Raw genomic sequence first — 20,362 nt, 5'->3', positions numbered from 1 at the left:
CCAGTCTTCTGGCCTTTGTAAGATCTGTTTTTTACAGGTTAGTATGTATATGATTGTGAGTTCACTCTTGGTCTTAGTATGTGGAGAAAATTTCTAATTCAGATTCTTTTTAGCAGCTATGTTGAGATATAATTCACATACCATAAAATTCACCCCTTTAAACTGTACAATTCATTGGTTTTTAGTAGATTCACAGAGTCTTGCAACCATCACTACTAATTCCAGAAAATTTCCATCTCCCAAAAAAGATACCCTTGGTGGTAACTCCCTATCCCCCCTCCTCCATACTCGCCAGTCCTAGCCAACCATAACTCTACTTTCTGTCTCTGAGGATTTGCCTATTCTGCACATTTCATATAAATGGAACCATAGGAAACTAAACTAGTAAGTGTCAGAACCAAGATTTGAACTAAATTCTCTTGTCTCTAAGTCTCAGGCTCCTTCCCTCTCATTATCACTTTTTAAATTCATTTTCCTGTCACCTTCCATGATGGAACTTTAGTCATGAAAAATGCTTCTCCTTTGAAGCTTCAGATTGTCCTGGCTAATTAACTTGCATAAGTGCTGATGCTCCTACGAGCCTAGCCATCTTGCAGTTGCTTGAGCTCTTGGTATGCAGTTTTCTCTTTTCACAGAGTGCAGCTTTGGTATGGCTCTCACACACCTGGGAAGTTTGAGAGGAAGGGCACTTTCCTCCTCTGTGCTTGTGTCCAAATTAGATCATAGCATCCTTCCTTCTGTTTCCACATCCTGTTTCAGCAGCAGTTTCATAAAGCCAAGCCTGAATGTAGAAGGCCTAGTTTACCAACTGCTCTGCTTTCTTTGCCTTTCCTCTGGGCTTAATCTTTTCCCTTTGTGGTTTCTCTCTTCAAGACAGCTTGGATGTCCCCATCTCACCTGGATGAAAAATATTCTTTTATTGAAGGAGCATGGTGACAAACCACTTGTGATTTGCTGACTCATAGCTCTTAAGGGATGGCTCTGGCCATTGAAAGCTAGCTCTCCCCAGGGACTTGGCGTTTGAGCCTGAAAGACAGCATTTCACAGAATTATGTCATTCGTTGCACCCCTTCATACCTGTTCTAGGTTTAGACTTCTACTCCTTCAGCCCCATAAACCCACTTTTACATGGAATCTAAATGAAAAGACACAGGTTCTTCTAAACCATATAGCTAACATCAGTGCAATCAGTAAAAAGGCATTCTCTCTGCCTTAGTTGTGACAGCAATAGTAGGCTACTAATGAAATGAATATTTTCATGTAACATCTGTAACCTCTGAAGTGCAAGTTAATCATTTCAGAGAAGAAACCAGATTTGTCCACATCTGAATTCGTATTCAGAATCAACTCCTCTTTTCCTGACTTTGCTTACTCTGATGACTGTGAGGCCTTTGGAGGCAATGTAGAGTGTGTGAACCTGGCGGCATGACAGATTGACAGGTAGCCCCGGTGTGAAAGATTTTGTCTGTGAGACTCAACCATCAGGGCCTTGCTCAACAACAGGTCTGTGCTGAGCCCCGTTGGGGGTGGGCTAGGTTGTAGGACAGTCATGAGAACACATACTTCTGTCCTCATGGAGCTTACTGTCCTACAGCTGGGTGGGTATGACTGTAGTTCTTGAAAATGCTCGAAAATATTATGCTGAGTTTTATGTACCAACTCTTAGCAGAGAAAATGGAGATAGCTTTTTGGAAGAGGAGAGATTAGAGCAGGTCCTTGAAGCTTGGGAGGGTCTGAGAGGTGGGGAGGGCACAGCACAGTACCTTTGGACTCAGCTAGTTCTTGTTTTACATTCAAGCTCTGGCTATTATTATGTGACCTTAGGCTAGTTGCTTAAACCTTTAAATGGGGGAAAAGAGCTGTTACAAGAATTCAAACTGTGCACAGTTCCTGGCTCAACAGATAATATTTCCTTCTGGTTAAAGATGTTAAAGAAGGGGCCGGGCGCGGTGGCTCACGCCTGTAATCCCAGCACTTTGGGAGGCCGAGGCGGGTGGATCACGAGGTCAAGAGATTGAGACCATCCTGGTCAACATGGTGAAACCCCGTCTCTACTAAAAATACAAAAACTTAGCTGGGCATGGTGGCGTGTGCCTGTAATCCCAGCTACTCAGGAGGCTGAGGCAGGAGAATTGCCTGAACCCAGGAGGTGGAGGTTGTGGTGAGCCGAGATCGCGCCATTACACTCTAGCCTGGGTAACAAGAGTGAAACTCCGTCTCAAAAAAAAAAAAAAAAAAAAAGATGTTAAAGAAGAAAAAATAGGAAATGAACTTCTCTTTGGGGAACGGTGGAAGAACAGCATCCTCATAGGTTAGAGTACAGGGAATATATAGGCTTTTGGAGGGGAATGGTGCCTGTTTTTAAGTCCTTGAGTGATGATATTCATCTTTTTCCAAGAAAACATACAGTTAATCTTCTGTTTGCCCTACAGAGCAATACCCCTTTTCTCCCACTACCGTGGTGGTTGACTTGTCTTTCTCTGGCTCTCTAAGTCCCAACTGTGCCTGGCTAACCATGTTTCTCTTGTATCTAGGAGTGCTCCCACCCCAGCCCGCTGCTGCCCAGCTATTGGAACGCTGTATAACACCAACACACTCGAGTTTTTCAAGACTGCAGATAAGAAGCTCCTTTTGGAACAAGCAGCAAATGAGGTTAGCTGGGAAAATGTGATGTATGTGTCATATTTCCTGTGGTCCTGGCAGGTACAGTGTTTGCGATCAGGCACATGATTCTGCTGCAGAAACTGGCATATGATAGGAACTTAAAGACACTTGTGGGCTTTGGTATATTTCCCCAGAGAGAATACTCCCAGCTGTCTCCTGTGTTGGCAGGAAGGTCAGGGAGAGGACATCCAGGCTCTCACCTGGGATAGACTGGAAATAACAAGGCAGGGCAGAGGTTAAGTAATCAGTTTGATGCTCATCTCCAGCCAGTATTTTGAAGCCACCAGACCTCTGAGAGTTGCATTTCTGTGGCTGAATGCCTCTGGGCACTCTGTTCCTTGTACCTTGGAAGAGCCTTGGCAATCCTGTGCACATGGTGGCATAGGAGATTATCATGTAGTCTCTCCAGTGTCTTCACTTATCTAATCTACTGCATCTGATTTTCAAGGCCTCTGTGGCCTGACCCTGTTTACCTCTTTGGCCCTTCTGACCTGTAAGTCTTGCCCTTGCATTCTCTGACTCTGTCACAGCAAATCACATGTAATTCCCTCCACCTACTTTCTGTTCTGTCCTCTCTCCTTGGGAACACAATGTCCTCTCTTCCTGGAATGTCTTTCCTTTGCTTCTTTACATTGGAGTTAGTGAGAGGAATTAAAATGGGAGGTGGGGGCAGTTTATTTCAATCCTGTCTCACCCCTTTAATTGATGAGTCTTTACACCAGTCTTTATTACAACATGAGTCTTGTTGTTGTGGGTGCAGTGGTCAGGTCCCGAGACTGGCTTCCCTCGCATCCCTTGGGATGGATGGTGAGGATGGTGGTTTTTCTTGCCCTGTGGCTTAACTGCTCCTGGGACTCCTGCCTTAGGTGCACATTTGAAAGGGAGTCTCCAAAGAGTTGGGTCAGGCCTTAATCGTCTTGGAAAAAAGCAGGTTCCTCCCCACAGAAATATCCCACCCCTCAACTGGGGCCCAGAGTTCTTCTGGCACCTCCTGCCCCACACCCCTTTGGCTTACCAGAAATTGAGGGCCTCTCTTCAGTGATCTAGCTCCTCCAAGGCCAGTATGTCAGTAGCAGGAACTTCTGCTTGCTTACTTCCCTCTTACACCCATACTTAGTGCAACTGTTTTGTCTTGCTTAGTAACACCAAGTTTAGCTACAAATCTTAGCTACAAAAACATCTTGTGATCCGCAGCTGCTGACCAGCACCAGCATTTGCTCCTTGTTTCAGTACTTGCTGAGTATACATAAACTTGAAGTTTGTTCTTCTTTCTTCATCTCTCAGGGCAAGATAATTTCAAGGCTTTAAGAAACCCCTGTGTATATTTCACAGCACTTCCTGTGAGAGCCCCCTCCAGGCTCTTTACCCTCCCACTTCCCCAGCTGAGTCTTCAGAGAATTCCTCCCATAGATTCTACCTACTTCTTTGACAGCAAATCCTACATGGCGCTGAAGTTACACGTGTATGCCAGACTCTCTCTCTAGATTGCGAATGTCTTGAGGGTAGGGACTGACTGTGTCTTTTATTGCTGTAACCCTGATGTGCCCGTAGATAGTAGACAATAAATAAATATTTGCTGAAGGAGATTGTGGAGGCATGAAAATGGCCTGATTGCCTCGTCTGTGCTGCCGAAATCTGCTGAGAGGAGGCACCTGGGTTCCCTCACTTGGCTTAGACGCTGAAGGGAGTGTGGCTGGGAGAGAGGCAGTGTGAAGTGGGAAGAGTTAGGTAACCACCCACTTCATTGTTTGGGGTAAGTAGTGCTGGGCCTGTAGGAAAGAAGAGCCTGCTTTTCAGCTCCACACTTCGCCTGAGAGTGAGAAGCTCAGAGATGCCTGGTAACCTGCCTTGACGCTTTTCTTCTTCTGGCAGATATGGGAATCCATAAAATCAGGCGCTGCTCTTGAAAACCCTGTACTCCTCAATGAGTTCCTCCTCTTGACATTTGCAGTAAATAATGGGCTCTTGGTTGCACGGAGGCTGGTGAGATTCCCTGGCTCAGCCCAGTGTACCAGTAGAACAGTCTGCTCTCCTCTTCGAAGCTGCTACCTTCTGTTATTTAAATTATAGCTGTTAATGCTCATTTGATTAGAGGCCAGATAGTGCTGACACCTATTACCAGTGCTAACATAATTCATCCCTGTAGATCATATTGGCAGTAACTGCATAGTTTATATAACACAGCGACCCACCTCTTATTCAGGACATGATAAAGTCAGGTTCAGGGAATGTGGTTTCATTGGTGGTAATGCTTTTGTTAAATACTGCCCTACAGAGGTCCATCCGAATAAAGGAAAGGGGCTTCTGGATTAGAGGAAATTACACTGCATAGCTTGACCACACAATTCCTTGTTTTTTTTTTGTTTTTAAAGACAAAAAATGTTTTCTATAAGCAAAATCTAATTAAATGAACATTAAGGGCAGCCTTGAAAAGGAAATCGTATTGGAGTAACAGGTGCTGCCCAGTGAAGAAGGGGTAGGATGTATACCGAAGGACCTGGCCTCAGTGAGGGGAAAGTAGGGAAAAGGTAAAGGTTGGTTATAGTGATACCAGTGCGCGTGTGCATGTGTGCATGCACACACACAGATACCAGCTATACAAACACACATCCTCACACGCAGATACCAGCTATGCAAACACTCATGCACACACACAGATACCAGCTATACAAACACTCATGCACACACAGCGCACACAGGTGTGTATATATATACATATATCTGTGTATATAAAACTAATTTATATCTTTTATTATTATATTGACTGTATAACATTCTGTCAAATGTATGTTCTATAGATTTCCTATTGTATATAGGTGATTTCTAATATTCTATTATGAAAAATGCCAGTCTGGGCACATTGGCTTATGCCTGTAATCCCAGCACTTTGGGAGGCTGAGGAAGGTAGATCACTTGAGGCCAAGAGTTTGAGACCAGCCTGAGCAACAAACATGGTGACACCTTGTCTATACAAAAAATATAAAAATTAGCCGGGTGTAGTGGCACCTTCCTGTGGTTCCAGCTACTGGGGCTGAGGTGGGAAGATCATCTGAGCCTGGGAGATTGAGGCTGCAGCAAGCCATGATTGCACTGCTGCACTCCAGCCTGGACCAGCAGAGTGAGACCCTGTCTCAAAAAAAAAGAAACAAAAAAACTGTAGTATATTGAAAAATATACAGTATTGACCATATTGATATTTTTTCCTGCTCATTTTACTTCTTTAGAATAAGTTCATTGGAGCAGGCATATAAACACAGTAATGTTGCTGTGTATTAAGTGCATTGTTTCACCACAGCATCATCAGCTTTGGATATTAATCCTCTTTCCCACTTTGGTTTTTTTTTTTTTGCCAGTTCTTCCCCAACCTCCCACTGTTCCTCCCAGATGCAGAGGAGGGCTCTGATTTATTGCCCAAGGCAAAGGAGGGTATGATAGAAATCAGACAAGACCAGTGGGTGGCAATCTACAAGGAACACATTTTCTAACAAGTTATGATGCTTTCTATGTAATAGTGGAAGTGACAGGAAAATGTTTAAAAAATTCTTTGTTAGATTACTTGGCTCACTTTGGCATTAATAATTTGTCTTTACATTTTGGTAATTCTATAAGTTCTTTACTAGGATAAATTGTAAGTATTGCTAGTTAAAGATTTCTAGCCCCACTGGCTGCTCTGAAAAGCCATCTTTGCATTGTTCCTCGTCCGACTCCTTGCTCGCCGCAGCCGCCTCCACCGCGCGCCTCCTCCACCGTCCGTTGCAGACTCGGGCAGCTTTATCGCCAGAGTCCTTGAACTCCCGCTCTCTTTTTAATCCCCCGCATCGGGTCACCGGCGTGCCCCACCACGTCAGACGCAGCGGTAGACACCAGCTCCGAAATCACCACCAAGGACTTGAAGGAGAAGGAGGAAGTTGTGGAAGAGGCGGAAAATGGAAGAGATGCCCCTGCTAACGGTAATGCGGAGAATGAGGAAAATGGGGAGCAGGAGGCTGACAATGAGGTAGATGAAGAAGAGGAAGAAGGTGGGGAGGAAGAGGAGGAGGAGGAAGAAGGTGATGGTGAGGAGGAGGATGGAGATGAAGAGGAGGAAGCTGAGTTTGCTACGGGCAAGCGGGCAGCTGAAGATGATGAGGATGATGATGTTGATACCAAGAAGCAGAAGACCGACGAGGATGATTATACAGCAAAAAAGGAAAAGTTAAACTAAAAAAAAAACAACAAAAAAAAGGCCGCCGTGACCTATTCACCCTCCACTTACCGTCTCAGAATCTAAACGTGGTCACCTTCGAGTAGAGAGGCCGGCCCGCCCGCCCACCGCGGGCAGTGCCACCCGCAGATGCCACCCGCTCTCCACTACCCAACCCAAACCATGAGAATTTGCAACAGAGGAGGAAAAAAGAACCAGAACTTCCAAGGCCCTGCTTTTTTTCTTAAAAGTACTTTAAAAAGGAAATTTGTTTGTATTTTTAATTTACATTTTATATTTTTGTACATATTGTTAGGGTCAGCCATTTTTAATGATCTCGGATGACCAAACCAGCCTTCGGAGTGTTCTCTGTCCTACTTGTGACTTTACTTGTGGTGTGACCATGTTCATTATAATCTCAAAGGAGAAAAAAAAACTTGTAAAAAAAAAAGCGAAAACGACAACAGAAAAACAATCGTATTCCGAGCATTCCAGTACCTTTGTTGTGTATGTACTTAGCTGTACTATAAGTAGTTGGTTTGTATGAGATGGTTAAAAGGCCAAAGATTCAAAGATTTCCTTTTTTTCCTTTTTTGTCTATGAAGTTGCTGTTTATTTTTTTTGGCCTGTTTGATGTATGTGTGAAACAATGTTGTCCAACAATAAACAGGAATTTTATTTTGCTGAGTTGTTCTAACAAAAAAAAAAAAAAGATTTCTAGTTACTTGAGCATCAGTACACTTTCTGTACCAAGAATTCTCATTAGTAGAACATACTGCCAGTTTGCATTTAATGAGAAAAATAACATTAGCTCTTACTTAAAGTTTTAAGGTTTACCTAGAGTCAGTATGTGTGTTGGTCTCGTTGCCTTGTTTACTGAGCATTGTTAGCCTGCCTTAAAAAAAAAATTTAAGTCTCTGTCTTTTAAAATCTTCAGACACTAAGGATTTTATGTTTAATTTAATGGAGGTCCTTTGTATCCTGAAAAGAATCCTAAGAAATGCAAGCCTTGACTGGGCGCCATGGCTCACACCTGTAATCCCAGCACTTTGGGAGGCCAAGGCAGGTGGATCATGAGGTCAAGAAATCGAGACCATCCTGGCCAACATTGTGAAACCTGTCTCTACTAAAAATACAAAAATTAGCTGGGTGTGGTGGCGCATGTCTGTAATTCCAGCTAGTCAGGATGCTGAGGCAGGAGAATCTCTTGAACACAGGAGGTGGGCATTGCAGTGAGCCGAGATTGCGCCACTGCATTCCAGCCTGGTGACAGAGCAAGACTCCGTCTCAAAATAAATAAGTAAATAAAAGAAATGCAAGCCTTTTGGCCTTTGAAGATGACCTGATAAATATTAGAATTTGTGAGGTCCAGCCAGGTTTGGTGGCTCATACGCCTGTAATCCTAGTACTTTGGGAGGCCAAGGCAGGTGGATTGCCTGAGCTCAGGAGTTCGAGAACAGTCTGGCTAACAAAGTGAAACCCCATCACTACTAAAATGCGAAAAAAAAAATTAGTTGGGCATGACAGCATGCACCTGTAGTCCCAGCTACTCGGGAGATTGAGGCAGGAGAATTGCTTGAATTCGGGAGGCGAAGGTTGAGGTGAGTCTACATCATGCCACTGCACTCCAGCCTGGGCGACAGAGCAAGACTCTGTCTCAAAAAAAAAAAAGAGGGGCCGGGCGCGGTGGCTCACACCTGTAATCCCAGCTCTGGGAGGCTGAGGCAGGTGGATCACGAGGTCAAGAGATCGAGACTATCCTGGTCAACATGTTGAAACCCCGTCTCTACTAAAAATACAAAAAATTAGCTGGGCATGGTGGCGTGTGCCTGTAATCCCAGCTACTCAAGAGGCTGAGGCAGGAGAATTGCCTGAACCCAGGAGGCGGAGGTTGCAGTGAGCCGAGATCGCCCCATTGCACTCCAGCCTGGGTAACGAGTGAAACTCCATCTCAAAAAAAAAAAAAAAAAAAAAAGAATTTATGAGGTCCTTCATCTTGAATTGTTTAACCTTTTACTAAAGATCAGTTATGACAAATCATTTAAGTACAAGGAAGAGAAAATAATTTCTGGAGGTGTTTTTGCTTTCCTTCTGCTGTTTTTAGGACCCAAAGGACTAGACAGTTCATTAATTTCAATTTTGCAGTTCATTTTGCCATTGTGAAGAGGGAATTTGTTCTTAGATGATCAATGTATAGCAAAACTACAGACCACAGAAACTACAATTACTAGACTTTCTCATCTGGACACATGTTTATATATACATTTACATTTTAGAAGTCACCTAGTATGATTCCATTTATATGAAAAGTTCAGAATAGGCAAATCCATAGAGACAGAAAATAGATTAGTTGTTGCCAAGTGATGAGAGGAGGGGGAATGGGGAGTCTTTGCTAATAAGTATGAGATTTCTTTTTGGGGTGACGAAAATATTCTGGAATTAATGGTGATGATGGTACAACCATATCACTATACTAAAAAGAAACTACTAAATTGTATACTTTAAAATGGTGAATTTTATGGGCTGTGAATTATATCTCAATAAAAAGTCATCTAACAACCATCCAATTTTAATTCTTAGCAAGATTCAAAAGGAAATATTAATTGACTACATAAACTGAATTTATATTCAGTGGTCACAGGCTTTTAGGCCAGCTGCCAAATACCAGCATAAGTCTGGAATGCTACCATCAATGATTAAGGCCCCAAAAGCTGTAGGAATTTTGAAGCAAGAGCCATTAACCTGAGTCGGAACAGTGTCAGGGACAACCTCACAAATCCTTTCCCCTGGGTCACCTCCCCTGGTGGGGGGATCGGTCAGATACACTCATGAAAATGTAACCTCTCTTATTCACCCATGCACCTTGCTTCTCCTCTAACCATGCACTCACTTTATCTCTGCTCCATCCAGAAAGTGAGCTGCCTGATGTCTGGGCCTAGGATTTATTCATCTTATTGTCAGTGTCTTATGTTTTGCGTTGTACATAGCAAGGGCTTGATAGTTGTTGACTTAAATCCACTAAGGCATTTCCAAAAGCAATATTGTATTATTTCAGGCGTGCATAGTGAATAGCACAGCTTCCTTAATAACATGTAATTTATTTGATTGTGAAGAGAATGGTAACTGTGGTTATGCTTCTGTAGATGGTACATTGAATATGTTTGGTCAGTGGAAAAAAGCCTAAGTTTTGGAAGCAGAGTTCTGATCTCTTCCACTTACCACTTACCATCTTTTTTGTTGTTGTTCAGGTTCTTAACCCCTTTGTAAAATTCAGTTTTCTGTTTATAAAATGGAATAATAATAATTACCTCCCAGGGTAGTTTTGTAGATTAAAGGATGATGATGATAATATCAATTACTTATTGCATATTTTCTGTTAGCAAGTAGCCAATAAAGTATATTATGTTTGTCCTCATATTATTAATGGTGGTATCTGAGAATACAAAAGTCCTGTATTCTATCATGAGTTCTGTTGGGGATGAGGATATTTGACAAGCTGGACATATTTTATTTGCATCAGCTTTGCTATCTTAATTGGCCTTGAGAAGCTACATTAATAGATGCATTTCAGCTTAACTTAATGGTGCTATTCTAATAACCTATTTATATTTTTCATTCTAGGATCTAAAGAAATACCACTTCTACTATTGGTTTTGCTATCCTGCCCTCTGTCTTCCAGAGAGTTCACCTCTCATTCAGGGGCCAGTGGGTTTGGATCAAAGGTTTTCACTAAAACAGGTATCAACAAATAAACTAAAATACACATAAAATTGGGTTGAATGTGCAAGAGTAGTTATCCGGTTCCCGCCAAAAACAAACAGTTCCTTCTCAGGTTGAAGAGTTGGTAACTGGAATCCTCCAAAGGTGGTGCTAGGAGCAGACTTATTTAGATAATGTTTGTAAAGTCATTTTTTGTGTGTATATACATATTTTGAGACTGGGTCTCACTCCTATTGCCCAGGCTGGAGTGCAGTGGCACAATCACAGCTCACTGTAGCTTCAACTTTTTAGGCTCAGGTGATCCTCTCATCTTAGCTTCCTGAGCGCGTAGGACTACGGTCATGCCACCACACCTGGCTAATGTTTGTCTTTTAATAGAGATGGAGTTTTACCATGTTGGCCAGACTGGTCTTCAACTCCTGGGCTCAAGAGATCTGCCTGCCTTATCTTCTCAAAGTTCTGGGACTACAAGTATGAGCCACCCTGCCTGGTCTGTAAAGTTATTTTGAAGATGTAATTTTCCAGGTTCTCAGTGGTATTTGGTGAAGTGCTAAGCCAGTAAGGGGGAATTTTAGAAACATTTTGAAACACCAAAATAATTTACTAAAACGTGGTCTTCAATTTCAATGTGGGGAAACATAAGGCAATATATTTTGGGAAAGAGTCTTTGAAACAAAACAAAAGGCATTCTCCTATCCTGGTGCCAAGTTGCAGAACTTTTCTACCTGGAGTGGTACATACAGAATTAGTCAGTGACATTTGGAATAGATAATAAGGTCATTACAGATGGTCCCCAGAAGAGCAGTTAAAATAATCAGGTTGGTAGAACAGAGAACCTAAACTAGAGAATTCTTATTGTTTTAAGGCAACGATTATATGTCAAGAGGATTTGGATTCATGAAACACATCTGTAATCACGAAAGCCCTGAATACTGAATGTCATTCAGGGAGCTTCCATAGAGCTGTTCAGGGAGCAGCCATTATTGATTAAATTTTTTTTTTTATTTGGTACAAATCCAAGATTGTGGTTTTGTGGAACTAATTTCCCATGAAATGTAAGTGGGGAAAAAGGATTTTGGATGAGAATTAACTGCTAGCAGGTATCGGGTTTCTTTTGTTGAGGACAAAAATGTTCTATATTGGCTGGGTGCAGTGACTCCCACCTGTAATCCCAGCACTTTGGGAGGCCAAGGCGGGCGGATCACGAGGTCAAGAGATAGAGACAATCCTGGCCAACATGGTGAAACTGCAACTCTACTAAAAATACAAAAATTAGCTGTGCATGGTGGTGCACACCTGTAGTCCTAGCTACTCGGGAGGCTGAGGCAGGAGAATTGCTTGAACCTGGGAGGCGGAGGTTTGCAGTGAGCGGAGATCACACCACTGTACTCCAGCCTGACAACAGAGTGAGACTCCATCTCAAAAAAAATGTTCTGTATTTATTATTGCTGTGATGGTTGCACAACCCTGTGAACATACTAAAAAAACCCAAACAACACATTGCATTATGTACCTTAAATGGGTGAATTGGGCCAGACACAGTGGCCCACACCTGTATTGTAATTCCAGTACTTGGAAGGCAGAGGTGAGCAGATCACTTGAGCTTGGGAGTTCAAGACCAGCCTGGGCAACATGGTGAAACCCTGTCTCTATAAAAAAATTCAAAAGAGTTAGTTGGGCATGGTGGTGTGTGCCTATAGTCCCAGCTACTCAGGAGGCTGAGGCAGGAGGATTGATTGAGCCCGGGAGGTCAAGGCTGTAGTGAGCTGTGATTGCCTGGGTGACAGAGCAAGACCCTGTCTCAAAAAGTAGTAAGTGGGTGAACTGTATGGTATATTAGTCATGTCTCAGTAAATCTGTTGAAGATTATGGAAAGGTTCAGGGTAAAATTCAACAGAGGTAGATTCATTTTGGGTTATCATAGGAAAGAAAGAATGTTTGCTTACCACTCTAAACCTCTGATTGACAACTTAGGGAACCACCATGTTGTACCATAATATGTCCCTTTGTGCTCCTAAGACGCACCCCACCATGCCCCCAGAAGTGTTATATAAAAGCTAAGTGGTATTATTTGGAGGCACTTCTATGTTCATTTGCTGTAATAGAGTAACAGGAGTGTGATCAGTCATTTCCAGTCTTCTGGTTTTAAGGTGGCTTTTATTTTGAGTTAGTTTTGAGCCCAGAACTAGATATGTAATTTTCTAGAGAATAACTGTGTGTTTTCTGTTTTCAGATTCAAGCACTTGAGTGTACATATGATAATCTTTGTCAAACAGAAGGAGTCACGGCTCTTCCTTACTTCTTAATCAAGTATGATGAGAACACAGTGCTGGTTTCCTTAAATGCTACAGTGATTTCTTCCAAGGTCAAAGGACAAAGGTCAGATAAACTTTGAGTATCATTTTATTATATAGTTTAAAAAAAAATCTGAAGTTCATGTTACAATAGACCACTGCAAAATTCAAACTTGTTTAGATTTCCTTAGCCCTCCAAATGATGTTTAAGAACATTTCCTCATCTCTACCCTCTCCCACCCCTGCAGTTATTGAATCAGCTCCTCCAGATTCTTCTAGCTCTGCTACAGCTCAGAGTAATTTTGATAACTTACTCTCTCTCTCTCTCTTTTTTTTTGAGGTGGAGTCTCGCACTATTGCCCAGGCTGGAGTGCAGTGGCGTGATTTCGACTCACTGCAACCTCCACCTCCCGGGTTCAAGTGATTCTCCTGCCTCAGCCTCCTGAGTAGCTGGGATTACAGGCTCCTGCCACCACACCCAGCTAACTTTTTGTATTTTTAGTAGAGACGGGGTTTCACTTTGTTGGCCAGGCTAGTGTTGAACGCCTGACTCATGATCCACCTGCCTCAGCTTCCTAAAGTGCTGGGATTACAGCTGTGAGCCACCGTGCCCGGCTGATACCTTACTCTCTATTAGTGCTAAAGTTATTCCCATTTTCCCTCCTGATATATTTTACCCCTATGTTTTCATTTTTATTCCTCGTATCACATTCCTGGACACTTAGAATCTTGTTTCCATCTTGTACAACACTACTATAGAACAATCTCCTTGAACTACCTACATTTAGTATGTCATTTGTTGACCAAGAGCCCAATGGTGTCTTCCTTCTGACTCCCAGCTACCTTTCCTGCCTTATTTTCCACTATTTTCCTCATAAAGCATTGCTCCAGCTAATCTTTCTCCAGAATCTCCGCCCCCTTCCCATCAAATACACCTAAAACCTTTTTTCGTATCTTTCTTTTTCCTTGTGTTATCTTCCAAAAACATATTCTACTTGTGAAAACCCTAATAAATTCTCTGTCTTTATTGAAATTCTATCTCCACTGTGAAGCATTTTCATGATCTATCCCTATCTGAAGTCACTGCATTTATTCCCTGATCCTCATTTGCAGGTCTTAGTACTTTGTACAGTTTCCTTTTTGTACCATATTAGACTGTAAGCTCCAAGAGGGCAGTGCCCAAGTCTTATGAATTTGTGTCTGCATAGTGTCTAGTTCTTGTCTGAGGCCCTCAATAAAATTCCCATATATCTGATCACTTCTAAAAGACACTTACAGTACTCTTTCATTCATTCAAACCGTAGGACAGGTTGTATGTGGTAAATAAGTGATCCTCCCCAAAATGCAACTCTACCAAAATGATAAGAGTTTGAATTGTGCTTTATAATTAATTTAAAAAAGGGACTTTCACATACTTGATCATTTTATAATAACTCTGTGAAACAGATGTTAGTTATTAGGGTTAATTAGTATCTGCATTTTCTATTTGAGACTCAAAGTCACATGACCACATTGTCTGATTCCGAAGCCTATGCCCTTTCTACCATTCCCTTTACCTTAGGGAAACTGCATAACTTTTCTTTGCCGTAGTTTATCTGTTAAATGTTGGAAATGCTACCTCCTTATAAGGTTTTGTGAGGATTAAACATAATGTGAATGAAATGCCCAGCACATAGCAGATGCTCAGTATGTATCCACTTTCTTTATGTTTCAACAGCAGCGTATTTTGAAAGACAACAAATCTCTGGGGTCTCCTCTGAAGTGGTCTGGGGGATTCACCAGTCCCTGTCTCTGCCTGTTGGGTTCAGGCACATTGTCTTTCACTTGGTTAGGGTTGTATCTCAGGAAAGCCTGGAATTACTCAGTGCATGTCATAAACACCGCTTTTTGGGCCAGAAATTTTGAGATACAATTGTACTTGTTATCACACAACCTAAGGTCTTCTAGAGGAGATGAGACATTGACCTGTGGAAAGTTAACTAGAAATTCAAGTAATGGAAGATAAGGTCAAAGAAATGATATGGGTGATACTTTGGTTGGTTGTCTATGCCTTATCTTATTGTGTAAAAGATCACCAGAAGCCTTGGAGGTTGACAACTTCATAGGAGTTTCATAGTCTCCATGTTGCCCTTCCTACCTGTGGCCCTGAGTGTTCCCGTCTCTCCTCCATACTGCTGCTGGAGTGCATTTATGTGTAAATTTGATCATGTAACTTTTCTACTTAAAACTCTTCTAGGATTCCAGTTGACTTCAGGATAACATTGAAACTGCTTAGGTTGGCATTTGAGGTCTCTTCAGTTCCAGTTTCTGTACATCATTCCAGTTTCATGTGATATTTCCCAAGATACATCCTGTGCTCTGGTTACGCCTATGCCCTCCAAATGCCACATGCTTTCCCCCCATCTCTCTGCCTTCAGACCTATCTCTGTCTCCCTTCTGTCACCTGGCTGCTGCCTAACCCACCTTTCCTATTCATCACTCCGGGAAGCACTGGCTGATTGCTTGCACCGTTTCATGTCTCTCTTTTGTGTTCTGGTAGCAGCCTCCCTCCTAGCACTGACTGGTCTCCAAAGTAATTGCTGATTTGCTTTTCTGCCTGCCCCATATCCTCAGCCTGTGAGCAACTTTAGCACAGAATCTTGTTTGTCCCCACTCTGCATCCTCAACATTTAGTGTAATGCTGGACACTTAAGAGACACACGATATGAGAATTCTGAGAGGAGAGAGGGAGAATTGTGGACTGGTATAAAAAGTAAAGAAGTCTTTGGCAGGGGCAGGGCAGAACCCCAGAGAAATAATTTCTATAAAATCTAGACGTCATCATTTTCAGTGGTTCTTGCTTTTATTGCATTAATCTTGTTCACTCTCTTTAGCATAATTCCAGTTTCCCTTTGAGCCATGGCATTTCCTTGAAGGTTTTCACCCTTTTTTTTTCAGAAATAGGCATTCTTTTCAGTATGAACTCCTGCACTTGTGCTCTGACTTCACGTTTTACTCGATTCTGCCTCCTCCTCCTCCTACTAGCACTTTGTTCCCTGGAAAGTCACTTCTTCTCTTTGAGCCCTGTGTCCTCATGTGTAGGATAGAGAAATGTTGGAATCCCTGTGAGTTTCTCTCTTCAACCTGTAATTCTCTTCTGGGTTATCTCATTGTGCCTGCAGCTCCAGAAACCATTTCCTCACAAGTAATTCAATCTTCTCCCACCAGCCTGAACCTCCTGAACCTCCCTCTGGATCCCAGGCCACATTATCCAGCCGCCTGCTTGCCTCCTTCTGCACCTTATAATCTTTGCCCCAAGACTGGTTCTCTTCTGGCTTCACTGGCTCAGAATGATGCTGCCTCTATCCCAACACACAAGGCAGAAATCTGGTCATCCTGCCGGACAGTTGTCTGCCCCCTACCACCCCGTGTGTTTGGGATTTCATGTCCTGAACCTCTCTCAGCCTGCCACCTTGCATTTCTTCTGCCACCACTCCAATCTATGCTATACTGCAGCAGCTTCCTAATAAGCCTCCTCGTGTCTCCTCTGGGCCTCTCCCTTTCATTCCCACATCATCCCCACAGTTTCTTTAGAAAAGCAGATCTGATCATGTCACTACCATAATGAAACACCTGAATGTCTTCTTCCCTGTGCTCTAAGAATAGGGGCTAAATTCTTTAATATGGCCTACAAGAGTCTGTGTGGCCCAGCCCCTGTGGGGATACAGCCCCAAGTCATTCCGTGTTCCCTGCCACATGGCTTTTGCATGTACCTTTTGCCTGAACTCTTTTCTCTCTCCTTTCTCTACTTCTACCTCTCCCTTCCCACACCTCCCCTTTGCTTTATTAAGTGCTTACTCTTTCAAGGAAACCTTCCCTGACCGCTATAAAATGGTTTATTCCTCCTGTTATGAGCTCTTATAGCACTGTGTATCCCTTCTTTTTTTTTTTTTTTTTTTTTTTGAGGCAGAGTTTCACTTTAATTGCCCAGGCTGGAGTGCAATGGCATGATCTTGGATCACTGCACCCTCCTCCTCCTGGGTTCAAATGATTCTCCTGCCTCAGCCTCCTGAGTAGCTGGGATTACAGGCATGCACCACCACCACTCCTGGCTAATTTTTGTATTTTTAGTAGAGACGGAGTTTCGCCACGTAGGCCAGGCCAGTCTTGAACTCCTGACCTCAGGTGATCCACCTGCTTCAGCCTCCTAAAGTGCTGGGATTACAGGCATGAGCCACCAGACCTGACCCATAATTTTAGATTTTCTTGAGTGATCTTTGATTAACATATTTGTCTCCCATTTAAAGTTAAGCTCCACCAGGACAGGCTGATTTCCCACCATTGTGTCTGCATCATATAGCATCATGCCTTGTGTGAAAATGAAATGGAAAGATGAATTTATGCATAAATGAGTTGTGAGGACTGGAGATTGCTCATGGGAAGCACCTGGGTCAGTGCCTGGCACACAGTAGGCCTTCAGTGAGTAGAGGGTAGCTCTTAGTATTGGTTCATTTTAAGTTTTCTCTTTAATGTGAGCATTCCGTTGTCTGGTTAAGGCCGTGTAGTTTACAAAGGCTTTCCCAAATTGTCTATACACCTCAATTTGTGTCTAATGAGTTACACACATGGTTACTGATGTGATGGGAGGCAGAATACAGGGGAAGTATGTGATCTGCATGGCCAATTCAGAGCAGGGGTTCTTAATTTGGAGTAGGGTACAAATGCATAATGTCTGTGAATTTTTTGGAAGCAGTGAATCCTCACCCCAGACAAATACACATCTACACACAGTTCTGCATCTAATGTCAGAGATGCACAGAGCACTGAGACCCTTGGAGGCTGTAGCTTGGAGGAAGATGAAGGAAAAGACAGGAGTTAGCCTGCCTAAGGGGGAATCTGTAGATTGTTAAGGTCAGGAGGTGAATGAGTCCTCTTTGTTCCAAGTCAGAGTGGGAGCTTTGCGTCTGGAGGTACTGTTTACGTGTGTGAATCCTTGGCTGGCTATGAGAGAGTGGGTATCTGCTCCTGAAGAGGACATATTGCTAGCTACCAACAGCTGGGACTGCCATGGTCTGAGTTCTGACCACGTGCCCAGCATGCAGCTGGTCACTCATATGTGCTATCACCTATCCTTACACACCCTGCGAAGTGAATAGTGTTGTCTGCGTTTTGCAGGTGAGGAGAATGGAAAAGAGACAAGGGAATGAAAGCCTCTTCACATGTGAATGATCTTACCTCCTACAGTCAGAATGCTTCCTATAGTGATAAAGGAAGCAGCCATTTTTTTCTGCTCAGCTCCCAGTGTGTTGGGGTAGAGTAGGAAGGCCAGACTTCAGTTCCCAACAGCTTAATGGGCCGAACCCTCTGAACCTCAGTTTCCCAATTGTGTATAAGCATAAAGTAATGACACCCCCTTTGACTGTGAGAACTAAGAGTTGATGGGTATAAACAAGCTTCATTAAGTTTTACTCACATGTTCTAATTGTTCCCACTGTATTTTCTTAGAATGTTTTTCAGTTTTCATTTTGAAAGGAAAATTTTCTTTGGATTAATCTGTTTCCAGCTATTCCATAAAAATGGAGTTTTAAGGCCCCAAGTCACACAGCCAATTCTGCCTTTACCAAAGGAAGGCACAAGAGAAGCCCCTCCTGAGATTGGCAGGATTGCCTGTTCAGCAGCCCCTGGGACATCCAGGAAAGTGTTATCAGTTCACTAATGGTAAGATCTTTAAATGAAAGCTCAAAAGCAAATGCATCTGTGATTGGTTTCTTCTCACTTCTTGGATGAAGTATGGTTGTTGCTGTGATTGCTTAATGCTAGAGTTCTTTGTCACTTACAGTTAAAAATACCTGTTATAACCCAATATATGTCTGAATGCACACACATACACACACACACACACCCCCCCCAAACAAGACTTTTGCAAAATAATGCTTTCCTTTATTCTGTTTTATCTTTCTGAAAAATTCTAGTTGTGACCCAGTAAATGATTTAAAAATCACAAATAGCTCACCACCTACAGTTTGAAAAATCCATTTTATGACCATTTTGGAAATACTGACAAATAAATGAACTGTACTAGGTGTGGTTCCATTCATTAGTTTTATTTCCAGCTGTATCTCTCTGTTTTTAAAATCTAGTTTTCAGATTTTTTTATATACAAACTTTTTGTATATTTCCTTCTAATCTTTTTCTGTGCATTTTTTTAAAACTAAGATTTGTTTTATTGTAGCATTTTAGCATAATAGTATTACATTCTACAACAACATCCTTTTTAATGAATGTATGATAGTATTTTACCAAGGTTTTGACATTTAGATTTCTCATAATTTCTTCACTATTAGCACTGCTTATGCATCATTTTTTCCTCTCTCTCTTTTCCTCCCCTCATCACCCGTATTTTGAATCATTACCACAGAAAAGATGTCTAGATGTAGAATTACTGTGTTACTGAGTTTTAGGCTGGGCCTGGTGGCTCACGCTTGTAATCCCAGCACTCTGGGAGACTGAGGTGAGAGGATTGCTTGAGGCCAGGAGTTCAAGACCAGCCTGGGCAACATAGGACTCTTGTTTCTACAAAAAAATTAAAAATTAGCTAGGTGTGGTGGCACATACTTGTAGTCCAAGATACTCTGAAGGCTGTGGCAGGAGGATTCCTTGACCCAGAAATTTGAGTCTGCAGTGAACTGTGATCATGCCACTGCGCTCTAGCCTGGGCAACAGAATGAAACTGTCTCAAAAAAAAAGAGTTTGAACATTTTAAGGCTTATAATCAGCGGTGTGCTGGTAAACATTAATAACCACTCTTGTAAGGTAGAAAAAGTCCTGATTTTGTAGTGTTTTCTTACTTGTTTGGTATCAGTACTCTTATCATGGCCAATTTCAGGCTACCAGTGAAGTCATGGAATGCTGAGTTGGAAAGAGACATTAACAATTGGCTCCCACAAGCCTGTATGGGCCAGCTCCAGGACACCACTGCTTATCATAAATGTTGCCCCAAGACCCTGCCAGCTTCCCTCCTAGCAGCTGTGTACCCTTACCAGCATCAGATGTTATAGTATTGTACACATGTGTTAGGTTGAAAATGGGCCTTAAGTTCTTCTCTCAATAAAATATGGGTTCTACCGTCACACTGTAGTGCTGCAACAGATCATCATCTTTCAGGCCAGTTCTTGTGATTATGTTAAAAATAGCTCATGGCTGGGCACGGTGGCTCATGCCTGTAATTCCAGCACTTTGGGAGGCCAAAGTGGGTGGATCACAAGGTTGGGAGATCGAGACCATCCTGGCCAACCTGGGGAAACCCCGTCTCTACTAAAATACAAAAAATTAGCCGGGTGTGGTGGTGCAAGCCGGTGGTCCCAGCTACGTGGGAGGCTGAGGCAGGGGAATTGCTTGAACCCCGGAGGAAGAGATTGCAGTGAGCCGAGATCACACCACTGCACTCCAGCCTGGTGACAGGAAGACTCCGTCTCAAAAAAAAAGAAAAAGCTCATAACACTATCTCATTGCCAATCTTTTG

The 20,362-nt window shown here is 42.6% G+C and overlaps 2 protein-coding genes across 2 annotated transcripts in view; both read left to right on the top strand.

Annotated features, from left to right (window-relative positions):
* The window catches only part of LOC105731273 (ubiquitin-like modifier-activating enzyme ATG7), a 144,335-nt gene that overhangs the window by 5,527 nt on the left and 118,446 nt on the right, over nucleotides 1–20,362 (top strand). The window contains 4 exon segments of the mRNA XM_064361979.1: nucleotides 2,535–2,652; nucleotides 10,469–10,585; nucleotides 12,801–12,900; nucleotides 12,903–12,946. Of these exon segments, the coding sequence (XP_064218049.1) occupies nucleotides 2,535–2,652; nucleotides 10,469–10,585; nucleotides 12,801–12,900; nucleotides 12,903–12,946 (379 nt within the window).
* Nucleotides 6,458–7,529, top strand: LOC105731253 (prothymosin alpha-like; the record flags this gene model as incomplete). Its single annotated transcript, XM_012472944.3, has 1 exon — nucleotides 6,458–7,529. A coding segment is annotated over one exon (411 nt), but the record flags the coding sequence as incomplete, so codon positions are not given.

This window comes from Aotus nancymaae, unplaced genomic scaffold, assembly GCF_030222135.1.
Source record: "Aotus nancymaae isolate 86718 unplaced genomic scaffold, 86718_ANA_hifiasm-v0.15.2.pri h1tg000046l, whole genome shotgun sequence".
Taxonomy (NCBI): Eukaryota; Metazoa; Chordata; class Mammalia; order Primates; family Aotidae; genus Aotus; species Aotus nancymaae.
The sequence above is the reverse complement of the archived record's forward strand: the minus strand, read 5'-3'. Positions and strand labels throughout refer to the sequence as shown.